At 55.2% G+C, this 21,021-nt stretch overlaps 1 protein-coding gene across 3 annotated transcripts; it reads left to right on the top strand.

Moving 5' to 3' along the window:
• Positions 1-3,050: 3,050 nt before the first annotated feature.
• On the top strand, positions 3,051-15,928 carry ZMYM3 (zinc finger MYM-type containing 3). Of its 3 annotated transcripts, none has more exons than XM_043974428.1 (25): positions 3,051-3,240; positions 3,949-4,605; positions 5,205-5,248; positions 5,498-5,567; positions 6,325-6,616; positions 6,747-6,921; positions 7,090-7,314; positions 7,400-7,550; positions 7,719-7,834; positions 7,926-8,012; positions 8,149-8,299; positions 8,774-8,946; positions 9,036-9,201; positions 9,595-9,659; positions 9,746-9,899; positions 10,089-10,204; positions 10,310-10,484; positions 10,629-10,775; positions 11,401-11,504; positions 11,791-11,959; positions 12,334-12,485; positions 13,025-13,139; positions 13,885-14,139; positions 15,168-15,342; positions 15,450-15,928. In XM_043974428.1, the coding sequence occupies exons 2-25, from the start codon at positions 3,966-3,968 to the stop codon at positions 15,640-15,642; spliced, it is 4,110 nt and encodes a 1,369-aa protein (XP_043830363.1). In that variant the 5' UTR covers positions 3,051-3,240; positions 3,949-3,965; the 3' UTR covers positions 15,643-15,928. The 3 variants fall into 3 exon arrangements, with proteins under 3 accessions (XP_043830363.1, XP_043830362.1, XP_043830364.1); XM_043974427.1 differs by having other exon boundaries at positions 5,498-5,570; XM_043974429.1 differs by having other exon boundaries at positions 3,052-3,240; positions 5,498-5,570; positions 15,225-15,342.
• Positions 15,929-21,021: the final 5,093 nt, after the last annotated feature.

The raw sequence follows: 21,021 nt of genomic DNA, 5'->3' as shown, positions 1-21,021 counted from the left end.
GCCTTTTCCAGAATCCTACAAAATAGGGGTTTAGGCCTATCACTAACAACATAAGCCCAGGCAGGGGAGCTACAAGGTAACTGATTTTCCTGACTCCTAGTAAGAGATAACAGCTGATTATTGTTCTTGTTAATATTTACAAGGGGGCAGCTAGGTGGTGCAGTGGATAAAGCACTGGCCCTGGAGTCAGGAGGACCTGAGTTCAAATCCCAGATCAGACACTTAACACTAGGTGTGTGACCCTAGGCAAGTCACTTAACCCTCACTGCCCAGCTCCAAAACAAAAAAACCAACCAACAAAAAATATTTACAAGGAAGCAGCTTTCTGGTATTTGCATGCATTCAAGAGACCTATTTGCTTGACTGAGTCTTCCCTCTACTTCAAAGTTACTGGTGTGGCATCTCTCAACTCTCCTTCCCCCCCCCCCCCTTCTACACAGGCTCCCAACGTTTCCGTCAAGAGCAGCTGCGTCCATAGTCACCGTTTGAACAATGAAGGAATAGCAGAAGGTATATACCCAGCGCAAGTGTGGGGCACTGTATTCCCTCCAAAGCGTTGGCCTCCTGAGGGTGGAGCATTGTGTGTACCCAGGCTTGCTTCAGACTTGGAAGGGAGGAGTGGCTGAATAATTAAGAGGCGTATAGGATCCCAGAATTTAGAACTGAAAGGAACCTCTGATTTTACAGATGAGGGAGGAAACAGACCCCACTCAGAAAAGTTGAGTAACTTGCCCACAGCCACAGATAGCAAGGGCAGAGAGGCAGGGTTTGAATTTTTACCAAGCCAACTTTTTTTTTTCTACTGTAACACTGCCTTCCTCATAGTTCAGCCTCCTTATTTGACAAATGAAGAAACTGAGGCAGGCCCCCAGGACAGTGAATTAAGTAGTAAGCAGTGGTAGAGGCCACTAGGTGGCGTGGTAGAGTGCCGTGTTTGTAATCGAAGACAAGTTCGAATCTTGCTATGGAAGTGATCACCTTTGTCAGCTTCAATTTCTTCATCTGTCAAGTGAGGATAATAGTAATCACTTGCCCCACAGAGTTGTTTGATGTCAACTGAGATGATGCAGGTAAAGGACTTTGCAAATCTTCGGGGTGCAAAATACACATTAAAAAAAAAAAAGAGATGGGGGGCAGCTAGATGGCGCAGTGGAAAGAGCACCGGCCCTGGAGTCAGGAGTACCTGAGTTCAAATCCGGCCTCAGACACTTAATACTTACTAGCTGTGTGACCCTGGGCAAGTCACTTAACCCCAATTGCCTCACTAAAAAAAAAAAAATACACATTAGCCCGAGGGCCAGGGCCTCATTCAGATTCTCCACTACAATCAGTCTGGCATTGTCTCCATTACACCATGCTAGCTCCCTTCGGGAGCTACCCCGACGATTGCCTTGCCCCCTCAACATGCCCTAGACATTTGGGTGATTAGTGTGGTGGAATGGGAAGAGTGACTTTAGCTAAGCAAGTCAGTTTCCTTTTGTGGGCCTCAGTTTCCTCTTCTGTGAAGTGAGAAGTGGGACTACAGGGTTCTTAACCTAGGACTTTTAAAAGATTATGATAACTGTTTCCACAGACTTGACTTCCTTTGTCATCTCGGGTATTTTCTTGGAATCCCATCAAAGGACAGATGAAGGACATTTGGGGGCATGACCCCAAAAAGGTTAAGAAAGAACCCTTGGACAGAGGGCCCCTAAGGCCCCTTCCAAGCCTTGTTTTCTTTCATTCTGAGTGGTGGTTGTGGTGGGACACCGAAGAGAAGGGCTCAAATGAGATAATGCACGGAGCAGTCGGTAAGTCTCATCGTTATTCTCTTGACTGCTCCCTTAACTATGAGAGAGTGAAGGGGTCACGCATATGGCTACAGGAGCAGAGAGAATGGGAGGTGGGTGTGGACAGCAGTAGGCTAGGTAAAGGAGAAAAGAAGGACTTGGTGTGCCCCTTTGTTCAGTGGAGAAAGATGATAAGCCCCAAGGCCAAGCTGGGTCGGGGAGGTCCACGAGGAGGGCCCTCGGGCCGGAGGCCATCCGGCCTAGGAGACCCAGAGAGCGAACGAGCGAGAAATATGGCGTGAGGGCAAGAGGGAGAGGGGGCCAAGAGCAGAGCTCCGAGCCCCGCCCCCCTCCGCCCTCCCTCTCCATCGAGTCAAGTCAAGAAGCGTGGACTCGCTGTGCCGAGCACAGTGTGCCCAGTGCTGGGGAGCCGCAGGCTGGCTCGGCTCGGGGTTTGAACTTGAACGGGAAGCTCCCCTCCCCAGTGCCCCACCTCTCTGGGATCCATAGGGCCCTCTCCCCCTTCCCCCGCCCGGGGGCATTTCCATTGAAGTGCTAGCGGTGACCTGCTGTTGCAGGAGCCTAACGCTCCCACACATTTGAAAAGCCCCCAGTCGTACCCTATCCCTGGCCGCCCCGAGACCGTCCTAGGGCCCCAGCCGGGCAGCCCCGCACTAGCCTAGTGACCGGCCCGGGCCGCCGCGGCCGAGCGGGTGCCTGTAACCCTCGGGCAGGCGGGCAGGGAGGTGGGGTGGGCGCGTGTGCTTGTGTGTGTGTGCGCGCGTGTGCCTGTGTGTGTGTGTGTGTGTGCACGCGTGTGCTTGTGTGTGTGTGTGTGTACGTGATCGCGGGGGGTCTGGCCGCCCCTCTAACTCGCTCCCCAAAGATCAGGAGGAGGGCGGGGGTGGCCGCCCCGAAAGCTGCGGCTCTACGGGGGCCCGGGGCTGGGTGGGGGCCACGTGGGCCCGGGGGGCCAGGCGTCCGGGCCGCGCCCGCACAACAAGGGGGGGGGGCAGGTGCGGACTTGCGGGGTCCCGAGTGCGGGGCCCTGCCAGCGGGCCGCTGCTTGTCCAGGCGCGGCTCCCGAAGCGCCCCGCCCCGCCTCCGCGCTCTGCTTCACGGGGCCCCGGGCGGGCGGGCGGGCGGGCGGGCGGGGGCTCCGGCTCCAGCTCCGGCCGCCGCGCTGCTCCGCTCCGCGATTTGCAGGCGGCCGCGGGGCTGGGAGTCTCGCGCCGGGGGCCGGCGCTGTCTCGCGAGCCCCCTCCCCGCGCCAGCCAATGGGCTTGGTTGCTGGCGCCGCCCGCCCGCCTGGTGCAGAGCTCTGGGCGCTGCGAGCGGCGCTACCATTTAAAGGGGCCGCGACCCCCGTCCCGGCTGCTAGGGAGGGAGGGAGGAGGAGGAGCTCGGGGCCGTCGCCGTCTGCAGCCCCTGGCTGGTAATCGCCACCCTAGCCACACTAGCCCCGCCGCAGGTAGGGGCAGGGCCGGACCGGGCCAAGGCGAGGAGGGGCCGAGAGGGGTTTTGCTGCTCGCCCCAAGGGGAGCTGGGGAGGGAGCGCAGGTCCAAAATGTCTTCCTGGAAATGCCCGGGGTCGGGGGGAAGGTGGGGGGGGCAATGGGGGGCCCGGGGGAGGGGCCGCCCTAGAGGGGAGGGGAGGGGCCAGAAAGGGGGGGGCCTGGGGGGCCATGCGAGGGGGGGGGGGCGGGGAGGGACCAGCCTGGGTGTTTCTGGGGTGGGGGGGAGATCGGGGCGGGAGGGGGGAAGCTGCGGGGAGGGGGGGGGGGGCGAAGGAAGCAAGGAAGGAAGGCGGGTGTGGGGGGGTAGGAGCCGCCCCCGCGGGGCTCACAGCCTGGGTCAGGGTGGAGGCAGGGGGCGAGAGGAGGGGAACTTGGAGCTGGAGGCGTTGGGGGATAGGTGGGGGGGGGGCGGGTCCGGGTTCGGGTCCTGGAGACCAGGCAGGCGCGGGCACGGGTCCAGGGTGGGGACCTACTTGTCCCACAGGGGGCGCTACGCGGCGGAGGAGTGGTCAGCCAGGCGAGACTTGTGGGAATGCATGTAGAGGAAGGGGGGTGTTCAGAGGAAACCCAAGTAGAAAATGGGGTGTGTCTCAGAGGCAATATAGGGAGGGGGCCTGGCTCCAACCATCCCTTTTGCCTCCTCTCCCACTTCTGACCCACAGCACAAATTCTGTCATCCATGGACCCCAGCGATTTCTCTAGTTCATTTGACTCACTGGCTCTGCCAGAGAAACCCCTGGCAGGAGACCTTCCAGTGGACATGGAGTTTGGAGAAGATCTGCTGGGTTCCCAGACTGCCCCAACCCAGGGCTGGACTCCTCCCGGACCACCACCAACCACTGAGGCCCTAGATTTGTTGGATACCCCTGCTGGCCTGGAAAAAGACCCCAGCGTTCTAGATGGGGCCACTGACCTCCTGGGACTTGGGGGGCTCCTCTACAAAGCACCCTCTCCTCAAGAGGTTGAACACAGCCCTGAGGGAACACTGGGTTGGGCTTCAGGGGACCAGCCCCTAGAATCTGCCCCCAGAGGACAGGTCCCTGAAGTAGCAACACCTGATCCTGGTGCTGGGGCAAGCCCTACCTTGACCGAGGGCCTCCTGGAGCCCTTGGCTCCAGATTCCTTGATCAACCTGGAAGAAGAGACCCCCTCTACAACTGCTAGAAGAAAGGGTCCCCCTGGGCAGGAGGAAGAGCTTCTGCAAGGGCAGCCCCCCAGCCCAAATGCCCCCCCAAGCCCTTCTGTGGGGGAAGCCCAGGGGGATGGACTTAGTGGCTCCAAGAGCCAGCCCAGCCCCCCAGCACACCCCTCCTTGCCAGGTAGGTCACTCTAGTCTGGATAGAAGCCGCAGGGTCCCTGGGGGGGATAGGTGAGGGGGGGGGCAGGGAAGGATTTGCTTTTGAGTCTCTTCCCTGCCCCATTGGCTTCTGTGGCCTGGGGAAAAGACCAGGCTTCCTGGGCCTGAGACCTGCCTTGCTGTGGTTATGTGGCTAGGACCATAGGCCAGAGCCCCCAGCATCACACAGTAGGAAATCAGGGTCGTGACTTGGGCTTGAGGCTTTGTCAGAAAGAGGAGAGGAAAGGTTCTGTGGCCTGCCCTGCCGGGCCAAGGGTGCAGAGGAGGGAATGGGGGCCTGAGAGCCCAACAAGGGGTGTGTTCCCTTCCCCCATGCCCTTGGCTGGCTGCATTCCTTCTTGTTGGGGAAATCTCTGGTTGTGCAGAAAAAGGGGTGTGAAGCCTGTTTCTGCAATCCTTCAGTCTGTGGAGACGACTGGGGGCAGAAAGGCCTTCTGGGGACAGCAGGCACCAGGAACCCTGAGCAGGGCCCCATGCAGCCACAGACCCTGGAGTTTTCCCTTTCAGTTTTGAGGAAGTGGCCCTGCTCCAGGCTCAGGCTGCCTTTTCTTCCTTTTGCAGGGGATGGGCAGACTGAGAAGACCAGTGAGCAGCCTCCGGAGAAGGTGAGCTGGGGAGGGCAGCTACAGTTGCCTGGCTCCTCCTGCAGCCCTGGGAGGGAGAGACCCTTTCCTTCCTGTGTTGCTGTCCTGGGGAGGCTTCCACGCAGAGCAAACACATCCTCCTGGCCTCCCCACCCTCTTCCCCTTCAAGCCAGACCGAGGGTCATCCCCTTTCCCCCCACCCCCCATAGGCCTGGGCTTCTGAGGCCCACCCTTGGTGTCAGCTTTCCTCCTCTCTCCTTCGTCTCCCAGGAACAGAAGAGAAGTGAGCGTGCTCGGAGGGTGGAGGCCCCCAAACCAGAGACAGTGGACTCCTCAGAAAGCAGTGAGTTTGTTCCAAGAAGATTTCGACCTTTGGGGGTAGCAAGAGCAGGCTCTGAGAAAGTGGGCAACGATATTTTGGCTTGTGGCTTCAAGGTTCTCCAGTCTCCTGCCACATGTGGCTTGGGACTCCTCGGTTCCTGCTCTAGCTTGGCATGGGCACCAAGGCTAGTAGTGGGGGATCTGGGCCAAGGGCATTCGTGATGGGCAGCCATCCATCTTAGCTGGGCCATGCTCAGTCCTGAGCAAAGCAGCATGGGGGTGGTAGGCTTGGAGCCAGTCCCCCTGGGGAGGGGGAGGGGAACAACCCTGTGTGTGCCAGGCCCCAGCCTAGGAGCTCTTTACAAAGATGATCTCATTGGCTCCTCACAGCAGCTCAGAGAGTTGGGGGCTGCCATGATTCCCATTTTCCAGCTAAGGAAACGGAGGCAGGCTGAGGTTTGGGGATTTGCCTGTAAGTGTCTGAGGCAGGACTGGCTGGCCCTCCTGCTCTGCCCGCCTGGCACCACCGGCTGCCCTGGGGCAGGACACCTAACCTTTCTGAGTTTCTCTTTCCTCATCTAGGTGAGGAAAATCCTTCCTGTGCCTCTATGTGAGCTATCTTCTTCTCTCTCAGACCCTCCCCAAAGGAGTGGGGGGGGGGGGGGAGAACCGCAGTTAGAGGGTCAGCAGGACACATGGGAAGGCTCTGCGGGTTGGGAAGTTCAGGTCTCTTTGTTGACCCTGGGCTGTGAGCTCCTCACTTCTCCTTTCAACAGTCCCAGTATCGGACGAGGACTCGGATGCCATGGTGGATGACCCCAACGACGAGGACTTTGTGCCCTTCCGGCCCAGGCGTTCTCCCCGAATGTCCCTGCGAACCAACTTGGCACCCCGGGCTGCCCGCTCTGCAGGCACCAAGATGACCTGCGCTCACTGTCGGACCCCGTTGCAGAAGGGTCAGACTGCCTACCAGCGCAAAGGACTCCCCCAGCTCTTTTGCTCCTCCACTTGTCTTACCACGTTCTCCAAGAAGCCTCTGGGCAAGAAAACCTGCACCTTCTGCAAGAAGTGTGTTGATGGCCTAGGGGAGGGAGAAGTGCCTAGAGCAGGGACCCGGCTGGGCGGCACAGGAGGGGTGGGTTGGAGGGGAGAAGGACACTGCTGCCACTGACCACTCTGTGTCCTGCCCTACCTTCAGGGAGATCTGGAACACCAAGGACTCGGTTGTGGCCCAGACCGGGTCAGGAGGCTCCTTCCATGAGTTCTGCACGTCTGTCTGCCTCTCCCTGTATGAGGCCCAGCAGCGGCCGGTACCCCCAGCAGTTGATGCCTCAGATGCCACCCGATGCAGCATTTGTCAAAAATCTGGAGAGGTAGGGGGAGGGACAAGAGGGCAGCCACCCTTGGGGGGGTTGGGGGGGTTCTGACTGAAGCTGAGCTCCACTGTAGGCCCGGGGGTGTCCATGCGGGTGTACTTGGATGGTGCTGAGGCCTATTACTGGGAGGGCCTGGCTAAGGCTGGGTTTCGGTGTGTGTGGCAGGTCCTCCATGAGGTCAGCAATGGGAGTGTTGTGCACAGACTTTGCAGCGACTCGTGTTTCACCAAGTTCCGTGCCAACAAGGGACTAAAGACCAACTGTTGTGACCAGTGTGGAGCCTACATCTACAGCAAGGGGGGTGGCGGGGCCCCTCCCCCTGAACTGCTCTTTCACGAGGGCCAGCAAAAGCGCTTCTGCAGCACAGCCTGCTTGGGGGGCTACAAGAAGGTAGGGCTGGGGAGAAGCTTGGGGGAAGAGGAGCCAGGCTGGCCCAGGAACCCAACTTCAGCCCCCCCCCTCCTTGTCACCCCAGAAAAACACCCGAGTGTACCCATGTGTCTGGTGCAAGACACTATGTAAGAACTTTGAGATGCTGGCCCATGTGGACCGGAATGGCAAGACGGGCCTCTTCTGTTCTCTGTGCTGTACTACCTCCCACAAAGTGAAGCAGGCTGGACTGGCCGGTAAGAGGCAGATTGGGGGGGGAGGGGGCTGTGCCAAGACGTCTTGGGCTTTCCTCCCTCCTTTGGGTCCTTCTGCCTCGAGAAACCTTGTCTTTGGCCTTCACTCTCATCCTCTCTCTCTCTCTCTCTCTCTCTCTCTCTCTTTCCCTTCTGTGTTTGTCATCTCAGGCCCTCCCCGGCCCTGCAGCTTTTGCCGCCGAAGCCTCTCTGACCCCTGTTACTACAACAAGACTGACCGTGCTGTCTATCAGTTCTGCAGCCCCAGCTGCTGGACCAAGTTCCAGGTAACCTGCACTCAGGGCTCAAGGACGGGCTGGGGCGGTGTGCTTCAGGTGGAGCATGGAGTGCTTCTGACCACCCGTTTTGTCTCTGCAGCGCACAAACCCTGAGGGGGGCATCCATCTGAGCTGTCACTATTGTCACAGCCTGTTCAGTGGCAAGCCTGAGATCCTGGATTGGCAGGTGAGGCCTGCTGGTGGCCCCTGTTATAATGGGGCTCAGCGTGGGGTTGGCTCCTTCTCCTTCCCCAGAACTGAGTGTACCAGCTCCTTTTCTCCTGCCCACTTCCCCCTGGGGGACCCTTTCTGCCTCACTCCAGGACCAAGTGTTCCAGTTTTGTTGCCGTGATTGCTGTGAGGACTTCAAGAGACTTCGGGGTGTGGTGTCCCAGTGTGAGCACTGTCGTCAGGAGAAGCTGCTTCATGAGAAACTCCGCTTCAGTGGGGTGGAGAAGAGTTTCTGTAGCGAAGGTTAGTCTGGAGGTCGAAGTGGGCATGGGAGGTGACCAAGGGCTTCAGCTCCTGGCTTCAGCTGTTGGGATTCCAGCAGCATTCAAGTCACTTGAGTGCTGGGGCTGTCAACAGTATCTTGTGCCTATTCAATAAATGATGGTTAGATTGGACAATGGGGGGGCTTCTAGAGATGGGGCTCTTGGGAAGCACCCAGATGTTTGAGGTGTGGGGTTGTCCTGCTGTTGGGGGTAGGTGATGATGAGGCCCCCATGTCTTGAAGTTGATACAACCCCTGTGAGCTAGGTGATGCAGGTTGGCTTTTCCCTGTGTGACAAATGAGGAAACTGAGGCTTGGAGGGAGGAAGCAGTTTGCCGAAGGTACCCCTGTTAAGTGGCAGAGCCAGGCCTCTGGTTCCAAAAACATCTGGGGAGTCTCCCGCTGCTGCCCAGCTCTGCTCAGGCTGGTTCTGAGGGAGCTGACCTCCCTTGCAGGTTGTGTGCTCCTCTACAAGCAGGACTTTACCAAGAAGCTGGGCCTGTGCTGTATTACCTGTACTTATTGCTCCCAGACCTGCCAGCGTGCGGTCACTGAGCAGCTGGACGGTAGCACCTGGGACTTTTGTAGTGAGGACTGTAAGAGCAAGTACCTGCTGTGGTACCGCAAGGTGAGAGAGTACCTGGGGAGGGATGGAGGGAAGGAGGGAAGTGGCATCTTTGTCGAGGTTGAGGGCTGAAAGTCCACTGGTGCCCTCAGGCTGCCCGCTGCCATGCCTGTAAGCGCCAAGGGAAGCTACTGGAGACAATCCACTGGCGGGGGCAGATCCGGCACTTTTGCAACCAGCAGTGTCTGCTTCGCTTCTACAGCCAGCAGAATCAGCCCAACCTGGACACTCAAAGTGGGCCCGAGAGCCTCCTCAACAGTGAGTGAAGTTCAAATCCGGCCTCAGACACTTGACCCTTACTAGCTGTGTGACCCTGGGCAAGTCACTTAACCCCCATTGCCTCAAAATAAAGAAAGAAAAGTGAGAGAGCCCTCAAGTGGCTGTTCTTGGCCACTCTTTTCTGCTCTTTAGCCTAATAGACCCTGCATTTCAGACTTCCTGGGGAAGGGGGCGCTGTGGTCCCTGGTGTAACTTCACTTCTCAGAGGGCGGCCATATTGGTGCCTCACCCTTCTCCATGCTGAGGAGAAAATTTGTTGGTTCCACAATATCTCTTCTTCTCTGTGTCCCCCTTTAACACTCCATTTCCTAAGACCCCTGAAGCCCTCATTTGTGGTCCCTAGAGTAAAGAAAATTTCCTTTTTATTTACAGGTCAGTCTCCAGAGCCTAAACCCTCTGCACCCTCCCAGGCCAAAGCGACCAGCAGCACCACAACGGTGAGAGCTCAGGAAGGATAAGGAGAGGGAGGGGGGTCCAGACCCTGGCCATCCTTACATATTCTGCCACATCTTTGTTCCCATAGGCTACTGCTAAAAGCCGTTCAGCCCCAGCTGATCCTACGCCCCCACCCCCACCTGCAATGCCTCGAAAGAACAAAGCTGCCATGTGCAAGCCCCTAATGCAGAATCGGGGCGTGTCCTGCAAGGTGGACATGAGGTCCAAAGGGTGTCAGACAGGTGAGAAGCAGAGAGAGGGAGGTCTAGGGAGCTGGAGGCCTAGAATTCCAGCTACTTTGGCTCCCCTGAATGAACTTCCCAGGAGCCCTTAGGCCTCTGCTCTTCTGAGCAGGGGCTTCACCAGCTGGGGAGGGAGCCTGGTATCCTGCCTGCCAAATGCAAAGGGGTCCTTGGCTACTATCTCCTCAGAGCAAGACTGGAAGCCACAGGTGATCGTGCTGCCCATCCCAGTGCCCGTCTTTGTCCCAGTGCCTATGCATATGTACAGCCAGAAAGTCCCGGTGCCTTTGTCACTGCCTATCCCAGTAAGTCACCACGTACCCTTCCAAGGACTGAGACACAACCCCAGAGCCATCAGTTGTCCCCTAACTCTCTACCTGCCCCTGCCTCACACTTCCTGATGTTCCCAGGTACCTGTGCCCATGTTCCTGCCCACGACTCTGGAGAGCACAGACAAGATTGTGGAGACTATTGAAGAGCTGAAGGTGAAAATTCCATCTAACCCTTTGGAGGCTGATATCCTGGCCATGGCAGAAATGATAGCAGAAGCTGAGGAGTTGGACAAAGCCTCATCTGACCTCTGTGGTATTCTGGGAAAAGGCTCCTGAGAAGGGCAGGGGGCTTGGGGTATAGATTATATCAACATTAAAAGGTGCAGACTAATGACAACAGGCCTGGGTGGGAGTGGAGAGGTGCCCTAATCAAGTTCCTGTCTCTTCCCATCCCCAGACCTGGTAAGTAACCAGAGCACAGAGGGCCTGCTGGAAGACTGTGACCTGTTTGGACCAGCAAGGGATGACGTCCTGGCCATGGCAGTGAAGATGGCCAACGTCCTGGATGAACCAGGGCAGGACTTAGAAGCTGACTTCCCGAAGAGTGAGTGTTCTCCCCTTGGTGCCCCCAAAGAACGGGGAAGAAGCTAGCAGAGTGCCCCCAGTGACCCCAAGACATTCAGCTGCTGTCAGGGAGAGGGAAACGGCCTAAGATTGAAATGGGCCAGGGGCAGCTAGGTGGCGCAGTGGATAGAGCACTGGCTCTGGAGTCAGGAGTACCTGAGTTCAGATCCGGCCTCAGACACATAACACTTACTAGCTGTGTGATCCTGGGCAAGTCACTTGACCCCAATTGCCTCACTTAAAAAAAAAAAAAACTGTAAAAAAAAAAAAAAGATTGAAATGGGCCCCAGTGATTCTCCTAATTCCTTCATCTCCTAGACCCTTTGGATGATCGAGTTTAGAGGTGGCCCTAAAAGCCAAACCCCTCTAGTGAGACCCAGACCATATAGCCAAAGAAACTTGGACAAGAAGGGATCACCAAGGCATGCAGTGGCAGAACAGTAGGAAAGGACTGAGCTTTAGTGAACTCCAAGCTTGCCTTAGTTTCCTCCTTTGTGAAATTAGGAGGTTGGACTAGCTGGCCTCTCAGGGCCCTTCCACTTCTGAATCTCAGATGACCTTAAAAGGGACCACTAACTGCCTGCTCCCTTCCGGCCCTCTGCCAGATCCCTTGGACATCAACCCCAGTGTGGATTTCCTCTTTGACTGTGGTCTGGTGGGGCCAGATGATGTCTCCACTGACCAGGACCTGCCCCGGGCCATCCGGAAGGTGAGGCAAGATTGTGTCTACTACTCTCCAAGGATGAGGAGTCATTTGGTTACTAAGTTGGCTACTGTGCACTCCCACAAGCTGACCCAAGTTAACTAACCCCCTGCTACTGCCCAGGCCTTAAGAACAGGCTGTGATTTGTGACCTTATGGCCTTTGGAGTCTTGCCCGAGACTCCATCCTGAGGAGCACTGCTGCTCCCTCCCACTCATTCCTAGGCTTGGCTGGCCTGGGTCCCCTGGCCTCACCTTTGCTCTGCAGCCCTGGGTCCCTCCTTCTCCATCCAGGGTCAGAAGAGGTTAGTGCTTTCTGAAAGCTGTTCCCGGGATTCCATGAGCAGCCAACCCAGCTGCACAGCCCTGAACTACTCCTATGGTGTCAATGCCTGGAAGTGCTGGGTGCAATCGAAGTATGCGGGTGGGGAGTCGAGCAAGGGCGAGGAGCTACGCTTTGGCCGTGAGTGACGGGGATGGGGGGGCAGCAAGGACACTGGGCTGTATCTTTTCTGAGAATGTCCCGAGGAGCGAAGGACGTCCACATTCCAAGGGTGCAGCCGCTAGTCAGGGCCCCGAAGCTAAGGGCTCTCATTCTAGAACTGGCAGAAATTTCGTAAAACAGAATTGTGTCAGGTGTCATCATTGGACTTGGGTTTGTGTATTTGTCCATCCCTGTGTTTGTTTCACCTCCCAAACTCTCCAGTCCCTTCTTTCTTTGGCCTGGGTGGTGGAATCTGTTCCCTGAGAGCCTGTCCTAAGACCTAGAGACTCCTGCTTCCTTAGGGGCATCCCCCTTTCCCTGTGCCCCGCTCCGCTCACTGTCCTTCCCTACAGCCAAGCCAATGCGGATCAAAGAGGACATCCTGGCCTGTACAGCTGCTGAGCTCAACTATGGGTTGGCCCAGTTTGTAAGGGAGATAACACGGCCCAATGGCGAACGCTATGAGCCTGACAGCATCTATTATCTGTGTCTCGGCATCCAACAGGTAACCCCTGTAGCACCCCCCCCCCGCCCAGACCCTAAAGCATCCTGGCCAGGAGTGACCCCCAGGTCCAGCCACTCTGCCCTGAGGGGGACTTCCCAACCACTCCAGGGCAGGCAGATTCTCCTGAGTCCTCTCCAGCTAGAGCAGAGTCACAGTCATGTTCTGAGTCTCCATTGATCCTTTCTGGGCTTAAAGACAGGGTGGGGGCTGTCTGTTCTATGGGTGGGATGATTTGGGTTGGGGGGGGCGGTTTCTATCCAAAGAACAGAAGCAAGAGAGGGGAAGATGGGAGACTTCCTTTCGTAATTAAAGAGCTCTTACTGTGTGGCCCTGGTTCCTGGTGTTGCCTTCAGGCTGTCTGGGCCAGGGCTGGGGCCTGGGCCGCCAGCTGCCACCGTCCCTTAGAACCAGATTGCTACAAGGGCCTGTGTTGCCCTGGAGGAGTCACCAGGGCAGCCTGGTCACCCAGCAGGAGTCATGGGGTGGGGTGGAGTGGGGTGAAGGGGGCAAACTTCATGGCTGCTGCTGTCCTCCTGCAGTACCTACTGGAAAACAACCGAATGGTGAACATTTTCACGGACCTTTACTACCTGACCTTTGTTCAAGAGCTCAACAAGGCCCTGAGCAGTTGGCAACCCACAATCCTCCCCAATAGTAAGGAATGGTGGCTCCCTGTTCCTCCTCTTTCCCTTTCCCCTGTCCCCAATTCCTAGAAGTTCTTCCAATGAACGTCCCCTGTGATCTAGGCTCTTCTCTAGGCAGGAACACAGTGGAATGTGGGAAGTGGCTTTTTCAGAATTTAGAGGGGCCAGGCCAAGGCACCTGCCACTCCTAGTGGCCTTGGGTCCTTTGTCCGTGACTGAGCTCCTGAGGAAACCTGGTGTCCAGACTGTCTAAAGAGCTGCCTTGGGAGGGGGGGTGTGGGACAGGACTGAGGGAAGCAGCATCTTCCCAAGGTACAGAGCTTTGTCTCATCTCCACATTGTCTCCCCAGCGTTAGCAGCCACTAGGCGTCTGGTAATGATGCTGCTGGGCAAGGAGGTAAAGAAAAGAGATTGCTTATTGGGGCCATCTCATCCTATTCTGCCTCTGGAGGCAGGGGAAGGGGCTGCTCCCCATGTAGTGGAGAAGCCGTGTGTAGGAGGGAGAAGCTGGAGAAGCTTTAAGGCTTCATTCTCTGTACGTTAATTAGCCTGGGAGGCTCCTTTTCTTTCTTTCCTTTTCCCTGGAAGGACACAAAATGATACCAATAATACAAAAGAAAAGTTTCCATGTCAAATTTATAAACAGATCCTAAATGAAAGCCAAAAGCCATATCTTCCTTGCTAGGTGGGGTCAGGGTTAGGGTGAGGGCCACCAGCCCCACCCTGACCCTCTGCTCCTTCTCTCTTTGTGCCAGACACAGTGTTCTCCCGGGTAGAGGAGGAGCATCTCTGGGAGTGTAAGCAGCTGGGCGTCTACTCTCCCTTCGTCCTGCTCAATACCCTCATGTTCTTCAACACCAAGTTCTTTGGCCTGCAGACGGCAGAAGAGCACATGCAGCTGTCCTTCACCAATGTAGTACGTCAGTCACGCAAGTGCACCACGGCTCGGGGCGCCACCAAGGTAGTGAGCATCCGCTACTATGCACCTGCCCGCCAGCGAAAGAGTCGAGGTAGGTACCGTGTCCACACCACTCCCTCTCAGGCTTCCCCCTCTTAGCTCTCTCCATGCAACTGCATGGGGACAGGTCTGTGTGTCATCAGTCCTTTTAGATTAACCTCTCTCACTGAAAAGACATTCCTTTTCTACTTGTGCATGCCTATGTGTAAATGTGTAATAAATGTGTGTGTGTGTATAATGTGTAGTGTGTGTGTGTGTGTGTGTGTGTGTGTGTGTGTGTGTGTGTGTGTGTGTGTATACACACAGAGGGAAGGAGAGAGCAGAGGGGAAAGAGATTTTCCTCAATTTCCTGTTGACCCTTGGTTCTCATATTTCTTGTTACTTGAATCCTTATGTCATCTGAATGATGACCAGGGGGTAGGGGTCGCCAAAGGAAGCTGCTGTTTCTTGTGTGTGCGCTAGGCACATATGGATGTGTGTGAGTGAGTGGCTTCCCAGGTGGCTGGGCTAATGTGGGGCAGGCAGGCAATGGTGTGCACTGGCCCACAAGATGGCAGCTTGTTAGCAATCAGATCTTTGGGAAGGTCTGTTGGTCTGAAGCTAGGAGCTGACCCAGACTACCATGGGCTCTCTTATGCCTATGGAATTCCAGGGCTCCATGATCACCATGGGCCCTCCAGTCCCCAAAGCCAGGGGTCCTTCACCCTGTTAGTGTGTGGGACCCCTTTGGCAGTCAGTTTGTCTGTCTGGGGAAGCCCAGGGATCCCTTCTCAGAATGACATGTTTAAAGGCATGAAACAAACTCCATACAATTCCAAAGGAACCCAATTCTATTGAAATAAACTTATCAGAATATTAAGACAGACAAGTTCTTGGACCCCCTGCAATCTTTCCATGGATCCCTCAGTTAAGAACCCCTATTGGATGTTCTTCCTAGACCTTGGAGACTGTGTGAGCCAGGGGCTCTTAGCCTTGCTTGTGCCGTGAAGCCCCTGGGCCTCTCCTCATAATCACGCATTGAAATGCATAAAGGAATCGAATTCTCTGGAAATATAGGGCGATCAGAATTTGTTTTTTAAGTCCTAAGACCCCAGGTTGAGAAGCCCTTCCCTGAGCTGACTTGCACTCCCTCTCCAGACACCAGTTCGGGGAAGCGGAAGAGGGAGGAAGAGCTTCCTGTCTTGGAACAACGCGAGAACCGTATGAACCCTCTGCGCTGTCCTGTCAAGTTCTATGAGTTCTATCTCTCCAAATGGTGAGTTGGGGAGGCCGAGGCAGTGGGTGACAAGGGAGTGGGGCCAGGCCACAGGCCACTGGGCTGTTCTTGGGCCCTCTGCTCACCAGCTCGCTCTCCTCTTGCAGCCCCGAGAGCCTGCGGAGTCGGAATGATGTGTTCTACCTACAGCCAGAGCGGTCTTGTATTGCTGAATCTCCTCTCTGGTACTCTGTGATCCCCATGGACCGGAGCATGCTGGAAAGCATGCTCAACCGCATCCTGGCTGTGCGTGAAATCTATGAAGACCCAGCTCGTCCTGGCGAAGAGGACCTGGACTGAGCGTGCCGTGCATCTACACTCTCCACACCAATGTCTGTCCTGTGGCCCACCCCTGCCCTTGAGAGGGGCCAGCCCAGGCGCCAATGCTGCTCATTCTGAAGGGCCCTGCCTGTCTCTCCCCACTCCTCCCAAGGCCTGCCCTGGGAGCACCTGTTTTTCCATCTTCCTCCCTACATACCACTTGTCAATGCTGAAGGCCCTGTTCCTTTGTTCAGGGGTTCTTGTCCCAGTGCTTGGTCCCACTGGGGGGCTCTCCTCTGAGCAATGTTCTTCCCCCTTGGGCCAAATGGGGTGGGGGTGGGGGGTGGGGTAGAAGGGGGAAGGCTTGATGACAGACATAATAGTCTTCACCTTGCTGGTCTGAGAGGCCTTGAACCAGCAGGCCCAGGCTGGGGAAGTCGGTGTCCTGGTACCTTCCCTTTCCTAAAGGTGCCATTCTAGGGCCTTCACCATAAAAGATACCAGTCCGGGGGGGTGGTGGTGGTGAGAGGACCATTTCCCCTGCAGCATAGGGTTTAGGGGATGCCCTTGTTCCAGGGTCTAGCCACTACTTCCTCTGCCAGGCCTCCCATCACTTGCTGGAGCCCTCTCAGCACTTCCTCCCTTGCAGGCACCAGGGCCTCACGCTATGAGTTTAGTGATTTTTCCCAGTGCTTTTTCCCTTTCTGCCACAGGCAGAGAATGGCTCTTGAGTACGGGGTGCAGACTTCCTGCTCCCTGGGTCTGTGTGTCCATGTGACTCGGCCAGCCACGGCATCACCGTGCTTACCCCCTTGTTATGGCCTCCTGCCCGCTCCCCCCACAGCAATAACCATGCCTGTTCCTGGCATGGGATTTGATTCCCACTCCTGTCCTACCCCCATTGAAGAACCAGGCTGAGCCTGTGGGGGCCTCTTGACAGTTTGGGTGGCATCTGTTAACAAGATCTTACTGGGGAAGCTGAGTAGGGAGGCACCTCCTCCCCCGTTGCCTTGTTTTTCTTCTTTCCCCTCATTGCCTTGTTGTTCCAGGTTAGCCGAATAGGGTCAGGCAAAGGGGTGCCCAGCTTCTCCCTGATGGCTTTGCTGTGCCCTGGTCCCATTTCTGTGTTTTTATAACTGTTATCGGTTTAGCCGCTGTTTAAATTGTATATATTGTTGTGAGGCGCCTCGCCTGTCCCCGCAGTGATGCTGCCGCCCTCGTGTTGTAGTGAGAGAAGCTGTTGTCACAACTAACCTTCTGTCCCTGGAACTGTTCGTTTCAAATAAAGATTCAAAAGTACTGCTCTTTCCCCTCTTTGGGAAGGTCAGAACCAGGGTATGTGGTCTCTCTGCCTGAAAGGGGGAGAAGTGGGGGGGACAGAATCTGGTTGAGTGGGGCCCCTGGCTGGGGATTGGGGGTTCTCAGGGCCAGGAACAGTAGGCAGGGTCCTGAGGCGGACTCTTCCCTTTCCCCACCCTCCACCCCCGACCCCTACCAAAGCTGGGAAAATCATGGAAAGCAGAAGGAAGAGCTGCAGCTAGCTAGGCCTCCTGGGCCCCCATGTGGGCCCTGCTGATTGCCCAGGCCTTTGGGTGGGGGCCTCTCCCCACAGTTAGCCCTGCCCAGGCGCTCCTGCTCCCTTCCCCGCCTCCTCCCAGTGTAACCACCAGGCTGCACTGAGTCACAGGCTTAGTAACTCGTGTTGGCTTGCTAAGCCTTCTTTTTATCTCTAATTGAGGCAGAAAGGCTCAGCCCCAGTTCAACCTAGCTTTCAGGCTTCCACAAGCAGGCAGGTGTGGGAAGATGCGGGGTGGGAGCTGCCAAAAGGCAGACTCAAGGTGGGATCAGCTTCATTTAGGCCGGGGCCGTGTGTGTGTGTGTGTGTGTGGGGGGGGGGGGGGTGCTACAGGAGAGATGGGCCTCCTGCTCCTGGGGACTTCTGGTATTTCCTAGACGGGGCCACCAAGGCCCATATCCCTCTTGTCACCCACCTTTAGGGCCTGGAGCTCTCCCCTAGTGCAGGCTTCCCTTCTACCCTTCTAACTAAGCCAACCCACCCACTCACTCCCTGCCCATCAAGTACCCACCAGGGCACAAAAACAGGTGGCATTTTCATCCTTCTCCCTCTGTCCCTTTGGTCCTGTGTTTCCTGGAGTGTTCCAAGGGGTCATCAGAATAACTCCCCTTTTTTACCTCAGGTATTGGGCCACCTCATTGAATTGTCGATAGCTCTGTGCTGTAGACAAAGGGGCAAAAGTATTAGTCCCATTTCTGAGCTGAGGAACCATCCTCAGGGTTAAGTGACATGGGCGGGGGAGCACTAGGCAGGTTGAGTGAGAGCAGGACTTGAACCCAGGCCTCGTGTCACTATCACTCCTACAACACCAGGGTCAGTGACCTCAGGAAGGAGGAGAGTTGAATACTGATGAGCCGTGTTAAATTTGACACAGTTTTAAAAATAAGACGGCCCAGGGAGATTTTGCACCAGCCTCCTCAGCAATGGCTTGCATAGTTTTCTTATCTAATTCACCTTTGAATCTCAAGGGTTGGAGGGGCCTCAAGTCCAAGCAGTATCTGGACAGGAATCCCATTTGGGACAGGCCCATCAGGGGCCATGCCGCTCCACCTGCTTCCAAAGAAATAGACCCCATCGAACCTCCCAAGGCAGCCTGTTCCACTTAGGGGTACCTCTAATTGCTAGCAAGCTGTTCTGACTCAATTGGCCTCCTTTTTCACTAGCTTAAACAATAGGAAAGCCCCCTCCTTAAGTGGCACAGGGATTGCCTTCTAGTCTTTGGTCTCATAGAGTCTTTTTTCTTTCTTTTGGTGGGGTAGTGAGGGTTAAGTGACTTGTCCGAGGTCCCACAGCTAGTAAGTGTCAAGTGTCTGAGGCCGGATTTGAGCTCAGGTCCTCCTGAATCCAGGACCAGTGCTCTATCCACTGCGCCACCTAGCTGCCCCCGGTCTCATGGAGTCTTGAAGGCCCTGAACAAGCTACAGCTGTCCCATCATGCTGAGTGGTCCAGTGACAGTTGCAGGAGCATCCCAGCCTGACAGCAGAACCAGAACCCTAACCACCAGGTGACCAGTATGCTCACTGAGGCATGGACAGAGAGGACTTGGCAGCTTTCTCCATTTCAAGTTGGAACCCCTTCTTTTTACTTGTGGTCTAGAGAGGGTCAGTAACTTCCTCACACAGGTAGTAATGAGCAAAGCCAGGATGAGTATCCAGCTCCTCTGACTCCAAATACAATTGCTTTCTTTCTTTTTAAAAATTTTTTTTTTTTTTTGCAGGACAAGTGGGGTTAAGTGACTTGCTCAGGGTCACACAGCTAGTAATTGTTAAGTCTCTGAGGTCAGATTTGAACTCAGGTCCTCCTGAATCCAGGGCTGGTGCTTTATCCACTGCGCCACCTAGCTGCCCCTATAATTGCTTTCTACACCACCAGATTTTGGTCAGTAGAAAAAGACCAAATATAGATGTATTGTCTCCAGAAGGCTATTATATTGCACGTGTTTAGCCCAGGAACTCTGGGCGGAGGACTCAAAGAAGTCCCATTACCATAATGTAATGTAGTTTAATGGAATTACCCCAAACCCATAATGAGGAAGAGCTCCCTCCTGTTGGGGAAGAGTGGGAATGTATCTGCTCCCTTGAAAGCTGTGCATGCTAGGCAATGTACAGACAGACTGAGGGGAGGGCTTCTTTTCTTGTCTGGGAGGCCTTGGGGTAAAAAAGCAAGAAATGATTCTGTTTAGGGGTTAGGTGACTATTGGAGAATCTCGTTCTGCTACAACTTTGAAGGAATAGCTGGCTGTTGGAGGCTACTTGGGGCCTCCAGAAGTCCATGAACCTCCCTCAGAGCTCTGGTCCACCTAGGCCCCCCTCTCTAGACCTTGACAACATCCAGCCTCCACTTGAAGGCCTGCAATCATACAACAGTGTGCATCTTTGGACAGCTCTACTTCTACAGCTAGGTAGTGCTGCAGTGGATAAAGCACTTCCTTTGGAATCAAGAACACTCATCTTTGTGAGTTCAAATGTGACCTCAGTCACTTAACCAGCAGCATGACCCTGGGTAAGTCACCTACCCTTTTGCCTCAGTTTCCTCATCTGTAAAATGAGCTGGAGAAGGAAATGGCAAACCACTCCAGTATCTTTGCCAAGAAAACCCAAAATGGGGTCATGAAGACTCAGACACAACTGAACAGTAACAACTTTGTGGAAGGGCCTACATAATTATATTGACCTCAGTTGCACCCCATCCCTTTAACTTCCACCCAGAGCTACCCTGTGATTCAATTCAAATACTACCCAATTACACCTACTCTGACCAAAGTCCTGTGCTCAACCCTGGTGCACATCTTCAAACTGCCTACTAGACATCTTGAATTGGATGCCCCATGGATATGTTCAGCTCATCATCTTCCCCTCAAAAGACTTCTGTCTTCCTAACCCCCTTATTACTGCTGAAGGCATCCTCCCAGTCACCCAGGTTCACAACTTAGATAGCTAGCATCCTAGTTCTCTCTTGCCTGTCCCCTCCCCCATCTAATCTGTTGCCAAGTCGTATCGATGCTACCTTTACAGGTGTCTCCTAGATGCCCCCTCCTCTCCTCTGACAATGCCAGGACACCTGGACCATGCCACAAGTCTCTCCCCAAGCAGTCTATCCCCCCTTCAGCTGTCAAAGTGATCTTCCTAAATCACAGCTCTGACCATGTCACCCTCCCTACTCAGTACACTCAAGTAGCGCCCTCTCAGTTCTGGGATCAAACAGAAAATCCTGTTTGGCTTTCAAAGGTCTTCATCACCTGCCCACCACCAGCCTTCCAAGCTTACATACACTTTCTAGCTCCTGCTGCTTCTGTTTCCTGGCTCCTTGCTGCCTTCCCTCAAGAGACCAGGTGGGGCCAAATTTCATCTATGCCAGTCCGCAGCGATGCTTACCTCCTGCTACCAACCCAGTCTCCTGACTGAGATGCAGAGAGGAACAACCTTCCCTTTGGCCTCAGGCCTTCCATCTCTTGCTTTGGCAGTCCCTTGAGGAAAGAGAAAGAGAAAAGGGGAGCAGGACTTCCTTCTCCTGCCATGTAGATTTGATTTTCATCTCCTGTCTAATCTCCAGCCTTCAGAGAGTGAAAAAAGGCAGACGATATGATTATCACACTGTCCCCCCCCCCATCTGGTGCTGTGCTTGTCTCCTACCTCATCTCTAGACTCCTTTGAGGGTACAGGAGTGGCATCTTCTACTCAATGATGAACATTCTTATACGTGGTCATACCCTACTTCATCCTAGTGATTCTGAACCCCCTGTAGCTCAAACTCCAAATCCCATTCCCCACCTCCACCACCCAATTCCTCACTCTCACCCCCCTCTACCCTCCTACCCCAAAGTTTCAACCTAACTCCACCC

Source organism: Dromiciops gliroides, chromosome X (genome assembly GCF_019393635.1).
Source record: "Dromiciops gliroides isolate mDroGli1 chromosome X, mDroGli1.pri, whole genome shotgun sequence".
In the NCBI taxonomy this organism is placed as follows: domain Eukaryota; kingdom Metazoa; phylum Chordata; class Mammalia; order Microbiotheria; family Microbiotheriidae; genus Dromiciops; species Dromiciops gliroides.
This window is presented reverse-complemented; position numbering and strand designations above follow the sequence as displayed.

What these genes read in the sequence shown, in the direction of transcription:
- ZMYM3 (XM_043974427.1), top strand. Translation starts at nt 3,966, where the DNA reads ATGGACCCCAGCGATTTCTCTAGTTCATTTGACTCACTGGCTCTGCCA. An exon ending in GAAGCAGGCTGGACTGGCCG is followed by an intron (nt 7,551 to 7,718) that starts GTAAGAGGCAGA and finishes TTGTCATCTCAG; the next exon opens with GCCCTCCCCGGCCCTGCAGC. An exon ending in TGCCCCGGGCCATCCGGAAG is followed by an intron (nt 11,505 to 11,790) that starts GTGAGGCAAGAT and finishes TTCTCCATCCAG; the next exon opens with GGTCAGAAGAGGTTAGTGCT.